Source organism: Anarrhichthys ocellatus, unplaced genomic scaffold (genome assembly GCF_004355925.1).
Source record: "Anarrhichthys ocellatus isolate YVR2014 unplaced genomic scaffold, GSC_Weel_1.0 scaffold29, whole genome shotgun sequence".
In the NCBI taxonomy this organism is placed as follows: domain Eukaryota; kingdom Metazoa; phylum Chordata; class Actinopteri; order Perciformes; family Anarhichadidae; genus Anarrhichthys; species Anarrhichthys ocellatus.
The window spans coordinates 4,325,474-4,342,996 of NW_022280059.1; the positions used below are offsets into that span (position 1 = coordinate 4,325,474).

General features: G+C 39.3%; 1 protein-coding gene across 2 annotated transcripts; it reads left to right on the plus strand.

Moving 5' to 3' along the window:
* Nucleotides 1-81: 81 nt before the first annotated feature.
* Nucleotides 82-17,364, plus strand: LOC116392386 (serine/threonine-protein kinase DCLK1-like). 2 transcript variants are annotated; one of them, XM_031863794.1, is made up of 16 exons: nt 82-708; nt 1,109-1,481; nt 1,740-2,086; nt 8,292-8,391; nt 9,195-9,311; nt 9,471-9,565; nt 10,259-10,346; nt 10,443-10,612; nt 11,028-11,147; nt 11,392-11,538; nt 12,394-12,527; nt 12,701-12,778; nt 12,946-13,039; nt 13,173-13,253; nt 13,376-13,489; nt 15,268-17,364. In XM_031863794.1, the coding sequence occupies exons 2-16, from the start codon at nt 1,121-1,123 to the stop codon at nt 15,472-15,474; spliced, it is 2,253 nt and encodes a 750-aa protein (XP_031719654.1). In that variant the 5' UTR covers nt 82-708; nt 1,109-1,120; the 3' UTR covers nt 15,475-17,364. The 2 variants fall into 2 exon arrangements, with proteins under 2 accessions (XP_031719654.1, XP_031719653.1); XM_031863793.1 differs by having other exon boundaries at nt 83-708; nt 12,943-13,039.
* Nucleotides 17,365-17,523: the final 159 nt, after the last annotated feature.

Genomic DNA, 17,523 nt, shown 5'->3' on the forward strand with positions numbered 1-17,523 from the left:
AAACAGGCCAGATACCTTGTCATATTACATTTGGAGTGCAGTATTAGCCGCTATCTGTAACCCCAGCATGTTACTCTGCTCGGTCACCTTGTGAGGGTATTTTTAACACCTAATTTCCTGCAGTGGAATTTACATTGTATATATTAACGTTAGGTTTAGCCTACTTGGCTTTGAATTGAACACTAACTGGCCAACGACAACGTTACAAATTCATTGAATATGGTAGATTGGTAGCTTTAACCGTTTAAACGCTATTCTGTCCTTGTGTGCTAATTAGTGAATGGCGATATGTGGATCTGTTGTATTAATATGTAACGTTAGCTATAAGTATCACAGGTATGAGGTTATGCCAAGCAGGTCAACGTGAAGGCGCACCATGTAGCTAAACTAGCATTGATGTTTCATGTTTTGTGCGCGAGGAGCGCTGACCCTCAAGAGGTCTGATGTAAATCACTGCGATGGCAGAATGGGAGAGGAGAGAAGGGGAGAGGAGGGGAGGGTGGAGGACACCGGCTACAGCCTTGCCTCCTCTTTGCATGCGAACACACAGCGGAGAAGGCAGGCGAGCAGGAAGACAGCACCATCACGGGGGCAACAAAGGGACGCATGTTTAATCTACAAGGCATCAAATGAACAAATGATTCATTGAGATTCAAGTTCTGCTTATAGGAAGAAAAAAAACGCTTTACATTTGTCCTGGCCTCAAAGGTAAGAGAGATTGCACCAGTACAAGAAAATCCATATGTTCTAGACCATTTTCTTGCTATGTTATATATTTTTATAGTTTACCTATCGATACGCTTTCAGCCACCATTCTGTACCAGCCTTACACTGGTGGATGGTCTAATATCCATTGCAAGTGCATGTGAATTTCATTGCTGTAAAGATTGAATTGAGTATCACAAGGGAGCATGAAATGGGTGTGACATGTTAATTCATGATGTGTGTAGGAGCAGCAGTAGCAGTAGCAACAAAGCCTCTATCAGTGCTGTATCAGGAGTGTAAACAACTGACAGAGAGCCTAATTGCACTATGTCTTATACAAATTCAAATTGAATGGCATATTCAAAAACTAAGCTTTCTCCCTGTATTATTTATGGTCTAACAGCACTGCACAGACATGGAGCTGGAGCACTTTGATGAGCGGGACAAGGCTCTCAGATACACCCGAAGGGGCTCAAGAGGGAATGGGCTCCCCAGTCCCACTCATAGCGCTCACTGCAGCCTGTACAGAACCAGGACACTGCAAAAACTGACCTCAGAAAAGAAGGCCAAGAAGATTCGTTTCTATCGCAATGGGGACCGCTACTTCAAAGGGATTGTGTATGCCATTTCTCAGGACAGATTTGGGTCTATAGAAGCACTGCTGGCTGACCTCACTCGATCTCTGTCAGATAATGTCAACTTGCCACAAGGGGTGCGGACCATATATACCATTGATGGGACAACAAAGATCACCTGCATGGACCAGCTGGTGGAAGGTGAGTAGTGTTCTTGAATTGTTGTAAATTTGCTCCAGATTATGTTTATATTGAGTAATGTAAGATCAATCAAGCCACAAACCCCACCAGCTAATTCAGATCAAAACAAAATGCGCGACTTACCCCATCTTGTACAACAGAATAAGCCAGTGTCACACTATCATGTGATAATCACTTTTTTTTTTTTAATCTTCCAATCTTTCAACTTTTGTTTGTGGGAAAATCAAAAATCTCTTTTTCTGTCTTGATTTGCTGCAGGGGAGAGCTATGTTTGTGCATCCATAGAGCCCTACAAGATGCTGGACTACACAAAGAATGTAAATCCCAACTGGGCTGTTGGTGGCTGGACTGCTGTGTCCATCCGTGACCCTTCTTCCCTTGGTAGCGCCATGGCTGGATCCCCGGAAACCAGGGAGAGCAAGGACTTTATCAAGCCCAAACTGGTAACCATTGTCCGCAGCGGAGTAAAGCCTCGCAAAGCCGTACGGATCTTGCTCAACAAGAAGACTGCACACTCCTTTGAGCAAGTCATGACTGACATCACAGACGCCATCAAGATGGACTCTGGACTCGTCAAAAAGCTATATACTGTTGACGGCAAGATGGTAGGTGTTAAGTTTTCATTTCTAGTGGTGATTCTGTGAGCCTCACTTTCGCTCATTTTCCCCAACATGCTTCCGAGTAGGGTACACTGGAGAAAATTCCATTTTGGTAATGGCTAGATAAAATAATTTGGTTGTTTTTCTTTATACTTTTTAGGTCCAACAACATTTTTTTTATATTCTTATATTTAAACTTCAGAAAAAAAGAATGTAATACACTGTAGAATATGATGACACATTAGCTGTGTGTGTAATGTTACTTTCTTCTGAAGTACACAGTCAATATTAAGTTTGTATAGCTAGCTACAGCATGTATGTCACAATATGTGATATGGTGTCTACTGGTAAATTAAGGAATCATATCTACTTTAGTTTGTGAAAGTCACATAGGCATTGCCCTACCTCAGTCTGTGACTTCAAGGGCTCCCTTTACTCAGAGGGGAAGCAGTTGGTAAAGCTGGTTGCACATTTGTAACAAACATTGATTAATCTGTTTTGAAAATTAACCTAATTTCCATACATTTAAGAGATGTACCCTTTTATATAGCCCATATTCTACTTGTTGCTGTTTATTTACAGTATGCTTATTTCAAAGGGAAGAAGCCAGGACAACTTTAAGTTCTCTATACTCTGAGAGACTGTCATTATCTTACACCCTGTTCCACCACTGATCAATTAATTGGGGAAGTAGAAATGATGCTTTTGTTGGATATAAATCACTGGTATGACCTTGTCTTATCTGTTCATAGCTTGGCTGTGTGCAGCACCGAGATACATTTGGTTGTGGAGACTAGTATTTTGCTGTTTTAGTTTAAATGTTCTCTCCACATGCTGTCTTCCCATTTGTGTTACTGTATCTCGCATAAGAATCTTACATCAGCACACTGCACATGAGGCAGACATGGTACATATTTCCTTCAATCCAGGCTGAGTTATTCTAGTGCTGAAAGGGAATTTTGAGGTTTTATAGAAATTTAACTTTTCCACTGTCATTCTCTGAAAATTTCTCTCTCTCAGAGAGAGAGGTTCAAAGTCAACTGGGAAAATGTACTAACTGTATTACAAGAAATGGGTTTCTAGTACCCTATGTCATATTCCTACTAAACAGTAGCACACTGTTGAATAGTTACAGTATTGACTCAGTGAGTTAGTAATACACACAGATACAGTAGCCATTATTTACATTATTATACTTTGTTGACATCCTGGCACAAGTGCCTTATTTCACACTACATTTTACTCATAAGTAATTCATATTCTTCTAGATATCATCACAGTTATGGGGGATGTGGGCCATTATGGGCTGATTTGATTGGATAACACTTAAGTGGCTGCTTCACATAGAGCTCAACTGACAAACATTAGTTTCAAAACATCCCACAGATATAACCAGCTTTTTAACGGTATCACCTGCATGCTGCATTAGTATCCTTATCGCACAATACTGTCATTTTATTTTCTTCTGATGGTTTCTATGGTGACATGGTTTCCTGAGCTGGTTGCTAAGGAACAGCCTCTGCGGCAGAGCAGTGCAGTAGTGATGTCAGGACTGTAGGTGTAGTGTGAGAGGGCTCATAGCGGCAGTGCTCGGCCTGACGGCCTCTTGATACACATGGCGGCAAGACGGCTCAGGTCTAATCCCATTCTGTGATGGTGCGTAGAGCGAACAGTTAAGGATTTGCACAACAACAAACAAATCTGCCTCCAGAAATCCTCTGAATTGTTTTAAGAATACAGATTGTTTAGCAAAGAATAAACGGGCATGCCACTGCAATATATCAAAGGTATATGTCCATTGTGTATACTCTGAAAGTAAAATATTAGAATTTCTTTCTCTGGTTCTCCATTTATCTCTCACATGAGGTATCTTTGCTTATTCAGCTTAGTGATTTCCTTGCCATGGTATAACTGCTTGTTATGCATGTCTGGTATTGGTGTATTTGCTGCAGTTTTACAATGATTATTATAATTTCTGCTGATAACTTCATTCAGTCATGTCTATCCCTCTTGATTCTTCTGCTGCAAAAGTCATCGACAGACAAGTTCTGTTTTCACATTTGTTTCCGAGTCTTTAGATTCACGTTTAGTGGATCTGCTTCTCAGGTCGCTCTGCTTGATGGCTGTGATCCCTGGCCAAATGGGCACAGCCAAGTTAAAGTTTTTGGGTTGCAGATGACTAATGGCTTATAAAACATTATCCACACTGAAAGCTATAAATAAACAAACAATCTGCAGACGAGGTCCATAGCAAGAATACAGGCCATGGCTTGGTATGTTTGTGTGGGATGGAGCAGAAAACATTTGCAGTACGTCTGAGGAGACTTAGGCCATGGCATTCCATATGGTATGGCTCTGCTCTGTAATGGTATTATGCACATCGCTAACTTCTGTGTTTTAGAGTCAACACTTCTTGTTGAAATAGATGTCAAAACAGCCACCCAAGGACGTAGCATGGGATGACATCAATGCACGAAAGCAGAGGCTTAATTCTCTCGTAAAATTAGTAAATCAGTAGATGTGAAAAACATTTTTACATTTAAGAAATTATATAGTGGAAGACGTTATGAAATGTATGGTGCCCCGTTTGTCAGAGAGTAAAACCTCAAAAAAAAAATTCAAGTTGACCTTGACTCTGCCATTTCCTGGTTTGGCCTGTGTGTGTCCATACTGAATCTCTATTGGTCTCTGCTCACTGATGTCATTCCTGTATGATGCATAGTGGCCATATTTTAAAATCAGTTGTATTTCACAAAATGATTATAAGAGAGCATCAAATGATGTTCTCCTGCAATTCAGTGACATTAATGTAAACATAGGTTTGGTTTTGGTTTTAAGAGACCTCCCAGGGATGGTATTTAAGATATTTATTAACAATAGAAAGACTAACTACCTTCTGGTGCGAATGTAACATAGTGAATTAAATTACTTTTTTTGCTGTTGACGGAATAAATGATTTTCAAACCCTGCTATTTTTAAATATCTCTCTGTAACTAAAGGGTAGAAAGAAGGATGAAGGAGGTAGAGAGGATGTCTGGCTTTCTGCTCACCTACTGCTGTGACTTGGCTGTTAAACACAGAACAATGACATGCTCACTGTCCTACTGCATTTGGTGTGTAGAGAAGACATTTTCTGCCTTATCCTCTTTTTGTTCTGGGAGGCTACTCATTATGCTTGAGCCAAAGTGGAAGTTGCTGTTGTACTTTAATTTGTACACTGCAGAAAAGTAAGAGCATTTGTAATGAGAACTAAGATATGTCTGTATACGTAAATATAGATATGCATTAATTTAACATTTAAACATATTTTAAATATATTGACACAATATATCTGCTGCTAAAATGCATACCTTTTTAGAACTACTAAAAGGTAAATATAGAAATTGAAGACTAGGACTTTGTGATTAGGAATGCTGAAAATGTGAGGGCTAGAGTTATTGCTCATATGTATGCTTGAGTTGTGGGTGTGTCCTTATGGATGTACTCACAGTGCTGACTTGCAGTTTTTAAGGCAGCTATTACTCTAATCTTTTGATGCAGCAACTGCAGTTATGTCACAAAATTCTGCAGCAGACCCAATCTGAATATTGGATAATGTATGTCACTGAAGATACTGTTTTCCATCCTCTCTTTCTACTGGACATTCTTAATCCTACAGGATACAAATTTGAAAAAAGTAAAACATGCTCTGAAACTGTAAATGAGGGCAGTCCATGCAAAATGAACTAGAACAATTAGAAAATTGCGTGTGAAGATGAGTCATGTTTCTCCCTGACATTCTGAGTGACCGTCATGCGCTTCAAAGGGGAGATTCAGCACCCTGGAGAGCTCCACCTGTCGACTGTTTGAGCAATGCTTTATTACCAGTTTGTGTCTTGTGTGTAATCTATGGTCTGTACTAAGGCTCAGATTGATTAGATTCCAAAGCATGCATACCTCCCGTTGTTTTTCAAACGGATAAAACCCTGACGATCAATATTTGTACAGGTTGCTTCAGAACTGCTAGGTGTGTGTGTGTGTGTGTGTGTGTGTGTTTTAGGGGGATGGTAGGCCTTATGGAGCTGCTGTGTCACTCAGCCAGCAGGCATCAATATAAAGCACAATCACAAATGCCTCACTGACGCTGCTCCATCAAAAATTTGGCGTTTTCCTATTTCCTAGTATTCCAGATGAACAATATGCAATTAATGTAATATATCAATGTAATATGAGTTATTTAAGAGTTACATATAACGGATAAAGAGTGGCTCTTGTTAAATCAGTGAGACACATTTGACTCAAAACCTTTATATGAAGCAATCCATATTTTGTCACTCTATAGTTGTTCACATATTTGTTGTTTTGAGGGTGTGCATTGTTGATTAGATCTCTGATCCTATTGGGGAACATTGTCACTTCTTTCTACTCAGATTTACTTATTGCTTAAGATAGAAATGGAGAGTTATAGTGGGTGACCATTAACCATAGGTGTGAAGCCAGATTTCAACCCACATCTTCATAGTGACATGATGTTGTAAATGATTCTGTCTTACCTAGACTGATTGTGGCATTGTTCTGTTGTCTGCAGTTTGTAATGTCCAGTGCCTCAGATATGCTCTGACGGGACAATCTTATAGCAGTCGTGTCTCTCTCATCGTCTCAAACTCAGCTGTGATTCTGTCTGGTCTCCCTGACGACGGCTGTGCATCTCTCCTCTCTTTGGGATCTCACACTCTTGGAGGAGGGGTGGGGGGCAGGGGGGCTGTCAGAGTGGACCATCTGCAGAGAAAATGTCCATATTAAACCTCCCTCTGTGCTCAATTTTATAAAAAGATTTCATGGTGAGAATTACCTGTACCTATTTATATATTTATCTGTAATGTGCAAAAAAGTAATTCCGATCCCTTTGTCTGGTGAACAATCCAGCATTTCAATATTTTGGATGAAAAATATCAAAGTTGCATATAGCGTATTCTTAATTAATTGACCATTTTAAAGGTTACAATTCTTTCAAAATAATCTGAGATTTAATAAAATCAGACCATATTCACATTCATAACTAAGGAGGATGCTAACATAACATTTAATATATGGTTAGAGGGCAGTCGGGTTGACGGACTGTGGTGGTGGCTTCTTTGTCCGTCCACTTCATGTCAAAGCACTTAATTCATCTTATTAGGCTTCTGCTGAACTCCTCGTGGTTCTTAACAATGAGACAATAACTAATATGTACATATTAGATGTTTGCAATTGTCTCGTTTTATAAACCTTTTTGTCCCTCACTACATTGTACGGAGACAAACATCATGTTTTAGGTGAAAATCATGCAGGTTCACCAGAAAGTCCTTCAGCTCAGACTCCAGTTGGGCCTTTGGCAGCGACCAGCCCTCCGCTGACAGACCTAGATCCGGCTTTGCTCACGCCTTTGACCTGCAGTCGGAAGCTCCGGCTTGAAGAGCTTCGCACCCTGCAGCAGCTTCTGGCCAGGAGTAGAGCTTTGCCTCGCTGCAAAGTCAAAACAAGACAAATGTCCACTTAGTGACGAATAATTTATATGTAATCACATTTTTGATGATGGAGCTTTTGCAGAGTCCACCCTTCTGTCGAGAAAAATTAAAACATTTTCTGGCGCATTGCTGTAGTTCAGTACATCAATAACTCTGTTGAGTGGAAGGTCAGGACTCCATTAGCATCTTCATTTATTTATGACACTGCATCCACTGTGATGGGGTGCTGTGTTAATGACCACAGCAGATGCATCAACTCCGTCATCTAGTTTCTCTTTGTAGAAAAGTGAGGCTTATAATTTATATTTCTCTGATATTAATGAGATTAAAGTGATATTATTTTAACAAAAGTTTTTAAACATCAAAGGCACTATTTAACTTCCTACCATATCATTTATTTCAGTTTTAGAGATTAGAGGCTTATTTTGTGGATTCAGTTTGTAACCTCTGATACTGAACCAAGATACTCATTAAAGTTTGAAAGTGGTTAAAAACTTGACATGAGTGCAGCAACAGACTTTCTGTGTAATGAGTGAAAAATAATACCTACACTTGTAGCTTTCTAGATTGTTCATTTGATTTTTTTTTGGAATGTTCCAGCTATTTCAAAAAAAGGTACTGTCTTTGGAATTAATATCATCTACAGTGTCACTGGGTAGAGTACACATCACTTATCAAACTTGTTTTTGAACTATAATTGAGAGAAACATCTCCATCTTCACCAGATCACCTGCCTTCAGGACTTTTTTGGGGAGGATGATATCTTCTTTGCCTGTGGCCCTGAGAAGTTCCGTTATCAGGATGACTTCAACTTGGATGAAAGTGGTAAGTGTACCTTCATCTATATGGTCGCTCAGTGGAGAAAACATGGGACTAACGCCGTTTGAGAATAGCTTTTCATCAAACCATCCTTCTTTGTGGCCAAAGTAAATTCAGGATAGGCCAAACATGTGGAACTTTTATTGTTGTGCCTCTGCAGGTTTGTTCTCATACATCTATTCTTTCTAGTGCTGTTACTGCTATTGCTCAGACCTTTTGGAGCTCTACTAAAATGCAGTATAAGGTGTCGCTTCCATCTTGTTCCCTGTTACCTTTTTTTCATTACAAATCTTTTTGTTAAAAATGTAGACACCATATTTTTCAAACAGAGCGGGACTCTCAAATACCACATACTGAAGATCTGATTTCTGATTTTATTAAGACCACTTATGAATGTAAGGGTGTCAGAATAGCCTTAGTGGAGTGGTGTCACAGCTTTACCATAGTATTTATGCTTACAGTTGTTATAGTGAGGAGAGAGTTGGACTGAAATACTAATTTGCTTCACATTGAATACAGCTGATATGAAGGGCATTATCATTAGCCTGGCCTAGTTTATAGTTGTGGTATAAAGTTTGTGTGTTTGATGAATGTGCAGGTCAGAATAAAAGAGGATGTCATCACTAATACTTTGTGGCTCTGTGGTTTTATAGGCTGTTGTACCCAAAAGAAAATACTTCATATTAATGAAATGTATCTGTCTGTCACATACTCAAGTCTGACAAAATGGTTGAATAAGGTAGCCTTGTATTATCTAGGAAAATGTTGCTCCAGCAGTGTACGTCTTTAAGTGTTTTCTTTCTGTATAGACTGCAAGGTAGTAAAGTCTGCATCATATGGCCGGCTCCCCTCCGTTCAGGGTCTCTCTTCGCCAAGAGGTGGTGGGATGTCCCGCAGGAGCAAGTCCCCATCATCCACTGGTTCAGGTGTGTGTGGGTGGGTGGGTCACTTGAAAGTAAATTTATTGTTCTAAATCTTCACACAGTTTTTCTGATAGGATTGTAGGCAGACATATACACTTGGTCTATCCTGCAGTATTTCATCATTATGCCGATTGTTTGTTTCCAATTCTAATGTACCGACAGCTAATGGCACTGCTGGCAGTCAGCTGTCCACACCTCGATCTGGGAAGTCTTCGAGCCCCTCTCCGACCAGTCCAGCTAGCCTCCGAAGACGACGGGTAATAAAAATGGATGTTCCCGTAAATATGTCAATGTCTTAAAGATGTATTTTATATGTTGTCATACATCATACCAGAGCAACTTTGGGTAGGAGTTCAACAAATCTCTTCATCAATGTACATTATTTTAAAGTATTCTAGTGACATGGAATTAAACAGAAGCGTTAAACTTTATTGATTTCTGACCTTTAAAATATTGTCCAGAAAAAGAATCGCCCAAACTTCATATCCCTCGGTAAACACAAGCTCTGTTCGTACATGTACTATGATGCTTTAGAGCTATCTCTTGAGTAAAATATTGTTAGTACTGCAGCAGCACATTTTTGCTGTGATCTGGGAAGGACAAGCAAGTTTGAGACTGCATAGCACAGTCTACTCTGGAGCGAAATCCAATTTTCAGTGATACCATCATTAATTAATCATCAGGCTGGCTGTGTTTGGTATTGTGGCTGTGGCGGAGGATATTATTTTCTCTCAATCCATTTTGTAACCTCTTGCCAGTCTTTATGCTGGTGGAAAGGTTAGTATAATGGTTCACCAAGCTTTATTTGTCTAATTTTAAACAGCATACTCGAGGCTCGTTAGAGTGCAACAAGTAGGCTTTGTGAAAGCTTTGCCTCCTCTAAGGTTTGAGTAAAACAAGTGCATCAGTGTGTCTTTCGTTCTCAAATCATGGCTGTCTCTTATTTCCAGGGATCTCAACACAGTGGCTCTTCACTCTCTTTAGCGTCTACCAAGGTTTGCAGCTCAATGGATGAAGGAGATGGGCCTGGCAGTGAAGGTAAGAAGTAATCATTGTGGAAACATACTGTTTGCAAGCAATGTAAAGGCTACTGTTCATATCTTTACATTATAGATCTTTTGTTTTTCTCCACAGCTGAGACGGTGGATGAGTACCGCACAGTGCCTCTGCCCATAACAGAGAGGTACAAAGTGGGGAGGACTTTAGGGGATGGAAATTTTGCTGTGGTCCGAGAGTGTGTGGAGAGATCCACTGGAAGAGAGTACGCTCTGAAGATCATCAACAAAGAAAAATGCAGGGGAAAGGTGACCCTACCTCTACATCCGCTGACTTCAATTATCACATCACCAAGTTTGATCAAATTCACTATCAAGAAGTTATTTTCTGTGTACAATCTTGAGATCTGGTTTGGATGCTCTTTCATTATTTTTCTTCATCAGCAGATGGTGCTATCTGCTCTGGGACTAAATTGTCTTTCTTTATTTTTCATGTACCAGTCTAATATCAGATAAAGCTAATTAAGTAGTGTTAACGAGGATCAAAATGATTTCAACTGACGTTCCAAATTTCTGCAACGTTTAAGAAACTTGTTTGTCTTTCATATTCAGAGCAAACTTGACCCAGTCTCACATTCCACTGATCTGTTTCTGTATATATTATTTTCTCTATACAGTGTTGATAGATTTTCTTACTTTGATTGATCTTCCTTTTATTACCCAGGAGCACATGATCCAGAGTGAAGTGTCAATCCTTCGGCATGTGAAACATCCCAACATCGTACTTTTAATTGAGGAAATGGACACCTATAGTGAGCTCTATCTTGTAATGGAGTTGGTTAAGGTAATACATATTTGTTAATTGTTCAAAGCAATTTCACGCTCAAATGTAGTAGAAATCCTATTTTAGGGATAATTGTGAAATTTTAGGTTCTGTTCAGATTTTTCTTAAACTAAACATCTTTTTTGTACCATAGTTTTATATTAATCCATCTAAATGGATTTTTACTTGATTCCTGTTAATGGATACAGCTACATCAGCCCATTAACATGGTTGAAAACTAGCAACCCAAATACTCTTTCTCCAGGGGGGCGATCTCTTTGATGCAATCACCTCCTCAAGCAAATACACAGAGCGAGATGCCAGCTGTATGCTGTTCAATCTGGCAAGTGCCATCAAGTACCTGCACAGCCTCAATATTGTCCACAGAGACATAAAACCAGAAAACCTGTTGGTAAGTATGACCTACAAAGATTCTGTACTGGCAGTGAGTGGAGCCAAATTGTAAAAGCTTCCCATTTTCAAACCTCATAGGTCCATGTTCCTCTTTCCCGTTCCCATTGTCACTCTTCTCCTCAGTTTGTACATAGAATAGTTTGCACTTAGAACTAACAATCACACATGCACGAAGGCATGTAACATACATAGGATAAATACATTAAATCATGAAAAGAAATTACTGGACACAATTGGACAAGGTATTTACTGTGTCATATCACTGTGGTCATTTGGAACTCACGTTTCTAACACATCCCTTCTGTAAAGTCTGACCTAGATGTAAAATAGCTTTGATCTATTCACTAAAATTTTAGAAGCAGAATACATAAAGTATCTTAATCGAATCAATGCAGGACATTCATTCACATCAGCAAAAGAAAAGCCTGAGACTAAAACAAGGCACAAACCTCAATTACATTAAACTCAGTCTCAACTGCACTTTTATTTGAGCCTTTGCATTTATTACATAATATATTTATGTAATGATTTATGCAAAAAAGAAAATTTTATTCTACAGAGACCATCCGTATTTGCGTTGATCTTTTCTGGTACTTTTCCAAAACGGTCTGTTTTTACTGTTAAGCAATTTCAACAAAATCCCTTCCCAGGTCTTTATTTCTTCAATTCTCTGTTTCATTCTTTGCACTGTGTTACCTAATTTTACACTCGCATCAAGCACCTTAATGGAATCTTTGTCACAAAATGAATGAATATGAGTTGGAGACCTCTTTACTCGCGGTTTCTCACTTTCTCTTATTGTGTGTGTGTGTGTGTGTGTGTGTGTGTGTGTGTGTGTGTGTGTGTTTCACAGGTGTTTGAGCACCAGGATGGTAGTAAGTCTCTGAAGCTAGGGGATTTTGGCTTGGCTACTGTCGTCAACGGGCCCCTCTATACTGTGTGTGGCACACCCACCTATGTAGCACCAGAGATTGTCGCGGAGACCGGGTGAGTCCAGAGTCCTCATCTGAGACTTGATTATTAAGGCATTTGCTGTAAAAAGAAAAGTAGAAAAAAAAATACCATTTACCCAATCAAAAACTTCTACAGTAATTCTTGTGAACTATTGCTACTTGCAGATGTGCTTAGTTGATACCTGATCTCTTCCTCTTCAATTACAGGTATGGCCTCGAGGTTGACATTTGGGCAGCTGGTGTCATCACTTACATACTGTTGTGTGGCTTTCCTCCTTTCAGTGGGTATGTGCTCCTGTATCAGGGTGTTTATTTTGAAGTATGATGTTTTAACCACATTAAATTGTCTCAATTATATTATTCAGAATGTCTATTGTATGGCATCACATTATAGACTATTATGTGGAACTTAGTTTGAGCTTCTAAAATACCTGTTTTATTTTCTACAGCAGTGGTGAAGATCAGGAGGCTCACTTTGAACAGCTTTCGAGGGCCCAGCTTGATTTTCCTGCACCATACTGGGACAGTGTTTCTGAGACTGCCAAGGTTGGTGTCTGGAAGTGTTCTCCACATCTGCCATTGTTATTCTCCATGTGAAACACCACAATCTTTCAGTGGTGTGTTGTGATGGTGTCTCACATTAGCCATGAGTATCCAGTATAATAATGTCTTTATTTAGGATCTGATCACTGGGATGCTGCAGGTAGAGGTGGATCAGAGATATACGGCTGTACAGGTGCTTGATCACAGCTGGGTCAATGTAAGTTCAGCATTGTAAAGTTAGCCCTTTCACCGGCAGTGTTTGTATGTACATACAAACACTGCTATGATAGAGTGCACTGTAAGTAGAGTTTCTGAAGCTTTGTTCTTTGCATTTTCCAGGATGATGGTGTGTCAGAGAACAAGCACCAGCTGCCTGTGGCTGGGAAGATCAAGAAGCACTTCAATACCGGGCCCAAGCTCAACAGCACCACTGCAGGAGTGTCAGTCATTACAGTAAGCTCTGCACCCTTTCACACACAGCCACTGCATGCATCTCTGCATTCGTAGATTACATTTGGGCTCATTTTTTATGTGCATTAGCAATGATGCTTTAAATGTCATTCAGAATTGAGAAAAATCATTTTGAACCAGTGTCCCCTATATGTAACTGCAGCTTAAATCCTCATTCTGTGCAAAAGCTTTTTAACTTCATCCTTTGGATGTCATTGAAATTCAGTCGTGGTTCAGTTGAAACTAACATTGTACGTTTGGCAAAGCAGCAAACTAATCCATTAGCCATATTTTATCTTTTGTCATTCATAATTTAGTGACTTTCTGCTTTGTTCTCTGTATACATCAGTTCATCCATCTGTCTCTTGCTGCCAGGGCTTCCTGTGTGTGCTATGGTCTCTCATCCACTTCTTTTAGATTGACTGTCAGCACCGTCATTAGGAGATGTTATGAATAACAAAGTTGGCCTACAAGACACGGTTTCGGTTGATATGATTTCGTCAATAGTTTCAAAGCTGAACTGGATTTTTACATTTGGCTGTGTAAAGTTCACAGAATGTCAGTTGATAGTGACATGACATTTTTATGCCAGTTGTCCTTCTCAACACAGCAGTTATAAAAAGAAGTTCAGAGCTGAGCACCTTAATCCTAATCAGGTCAGTGATTCTTTGAGTTCAAGGTGATCCTCTGAGTTGCGCTCATCTCTCTTTGCTTAGCTGCACCAGAACTTCACCATCCAGAGGTCAGTTTCTTTGGCTCACAACCATCATCCAGGATTGTACTAGAATTAGGTATGGCGCAGCATAGCACAAATATGCAGTCAACCGATAGTGGACTTTTAAAAGGCTGTTATAATACCGATAGTTTGGGGGGGGCAGGAAAAAGCCGATATTCGATTCATCAGCCGTTACCAAACCGTAAGGAAACATCACACTACGCATAAAACATCTGGGTGAGAGCTTTTTTTATTTTTTAAAAAGAGAGGGGTGAAACTTTCACCATGACATCAACTAGAGTTTATGACGTGCTTTACTTGGTTATGACCTCTAATTTGCAGTTCTTATAAGTCAAGGTGCTGGCATTGTTCATGTACCACCTTCAAAGGGTTTGGCCCATGACAATGAAGCCCTTCTCATGCCTCGCCCCTTATCTAACTTATCAAATCCATCACTTTATCACGTTCCTTCATTTCACTAATGCTGTAGCTGTTTCCTCGTTTGTTCAGTTTAAATGCTGCTTACTTATTCTACATAGAAAAGTTGCACGTCCATTATGCAAAGTGTAGTCGTAAAAAAGTCATACCATTTTATGCCATTAAGATAACAAAAAAATCCTGATAGTCATAGAAAAGTATGCCAAATATATCATAGTATGCTGTAAAAAATGTAATTTAAAAAAAGTAAAAGTATAGAATGCCATAAAAGAATATAGAAACTATTTATCCACTGGATTTTGTTTCAAGAGTAGAATGCATTTTTAAAATTTGTTTTAAAATACATAAAGATGTCACACACCTGTCGTGGCAGACCTTTTTGTCTTTTGTTGTTGCCCCTGCTTTTGATGTATCACAAGATAAAGTTGAACTTTCTGTGTCACAAAAAGTTAAACTCTAAAGAGAATAGTAGTGCGGTAAATGCAGCTTTTTCCACATACAGCTGTATGCAAACTTTAGCTCATCTAACATTTGCCAAGTGTCTCACTGGTGATTGATTGGATGCCACTCCTCATCTCGGGTCTCATGTGGAGCACCTAACAATAGCTGCTGTGTCACCCTCTCTCAGACCACGCCACTTGATAAGGAGAAGCAAGTTTTCCAACGGAGACGCCACCCAGATGTGAAATTCGCACCCCACCTGCCACACGGTATCGGTGCCAGCGCCTCTCGCATTGCCAACCCCGTCTTCTCCGCCGCTGAGTTCACCTCTGAGACTGAGGACTATTCCCCAAGTTCGGCTGACACAGTTCGTTCACCCACTTCTCAGTTCTAACAGTCTCCCAGAGGCCACAGCCCACATCTACCCCTCTGGAGGTGGGAAAGGGTGGAGTGCAAAATGGAAAGACCCAACATTGGGTTCAGTCTGCTGAACTGGACATTCACAGGCTGCATACCAACCTGCACCTATTTATGTTTTCCCCAGTCATAATACGTTTATTTTAATTATAAAATGCATTGAATCATATTAAGGGACAAGTTGATCTCTAGATCAAAGAATACAATTTAAGAGCATGCAACTATTCTTTTGTTTTCCCTTTTTTTTATTTCTTCAAAAAGGTCACAAAACTGTAAACGCCTTATTTATTCACCAAACACTGGTTCATTGTAGTACCATAGAGCCCTCTACTGGTTAATATTGTATACTGCAGGAAAGACGGCCTGCTTCATGAAGCACTTAGCTTTTTAATGGAACATGTAAATAAAAACCATTCAAACCTTAGCTTTTAAACATTAAATTAAATGATTTTGTGATATGATGGTAAATTTAACTTATTATTGTGGTTTAAACACCAATGCTTGTTTAACAATTACTCTCAATACAACAGTAAGAGTCCCTTCCTGCTGTACTTTATGACTTTTAGATTTCTCTGTGCCGAGGTACTTAAGGTTCTGGTGCATAAACCTTACGTACTGTTTAACAGGACTTAAGAAACTGAAATGAGATGCTGCTATATTGTACTGTAAGCATTATCGGTACTGAAATGTTTTTTTTTTTTTGTGTAGGGCAAATATTGTCCTGCCACCCAGTACCATTACTTTTTTGAGGGTGGTAATATTTGACTATTGATAGTCCAGCTCACCTGGGTGCTTGAGGATGATTATTGAAACAGTAGATTTGTTACATGTCTGTTTGAGTGGTTGTAATTCAGTGGTGGTACAGATGAATGTCAGTGCTGTGTAGTTGGTAGTAAGTGCATGTTTAAAGCCTGGCCTTGGCTTATATGGATTTAAGTACAATTGGGTGTAGTGCCCAATGAGCACAGTATCAAATTTGTCCTTTGAAATGCTGGAATGAGTGACAATGGATCTATTGCTGGTATTATTGGCAGCCAACTGACACACTTCTCTATCAGATGGGAGCTATTGGCTCTTGTACAACGTGGATTTTTTTTTTAAGAAACAAGTTAAATGTTGTTAAACACAACAGTGCTTCCAGTAAAATCCATTATTTTAATATTTGTTCATTCAGTCAGTACTAAGCAGTCTTGCTCACCGGACTGTGTTCTCTCACCACTTCATACATTGGTTCACCAGAGACCAAATGTGTTTGTGTGAATGTCCTGCTCCCTTCATCAGACTGTAACTTGCATGTGTGCTAATATGCATCCTAAATCAGTTGTATGGGTGTTCTGTTTGCTATACGCCTGTCAGATATCAAGTCATTTCTGTTGTCTTTGTACATGCTGTCTTGGTGAATGCAGTTCAGTTAAGGCAGACTATAGTCATACCACAGCTAAGTTAAAACCTGTATATGTATTTTAATAGAAAAGTAATATCACACCACTAACTTTGTTGTAAAAGGGCTTTTAAGTTTTCGACTAGAAGGGATTGAACCAAAAAGTACAGGGTGACTTTTTGGGAATGTTTTGCTTTCAAGACTGTTTTTCATAATCTGAAAAACATTTAAAGTTTATATACATTATGACAAAATGGTACTCTAAGACAACTGGGAATGTCAGTATTAGGTGGAAGCGGATGAAGAATGTGAATGCTGTATTATAGTCATCCATATTCCATTACTGTAAGGATGTTAACTATTTAAATGATTAGAAAAAAACATTAAATCTTTTAACTAATGAAAAAAAATTGTAGTTAAACATAATTCTAACAATGTAGCTATCTGCGATGAAACCAAACCTGGGAATAAAAAGGATTTAATTAATTTGTGACTTCTTTTTGCAAGATGACTTGTGGTGGACCTACTAAATCTGCAGCAACAAATTTAGACAGCAGGTGGCAGTATAATCAAACAAGCTTATGACATCTTAAAATTCCCTTTATAGCATGCATTTACTGAGCACTAGCTATACATACTTTATCA

Excerpts from the sequence above, each read along its gene's own strand:
- LOC116392386 (XM_031863793.1), top strand. The coding sequence starts at position 1,121 with ATGGAGCTGGAGCACTTTGATGAGCGGGACAAGGCTCTCAGATACACC. Across the intron at positions 11,148-11,391 it reads TTGTAATGGAGTTGGTTAAG|GGGGGCGATCTCTTTGATGC; the intron begins GTAATACATATT and ends CTCTTTCTCCAG. Across the intron at positions 13,254-13,375 it reads TTGATCACAGCTGGGTCAAT|GATGATGGTGTGTCAGAGAA; the intron begins GTAAGTTCAGCA and ends TGCATTTTCCAG.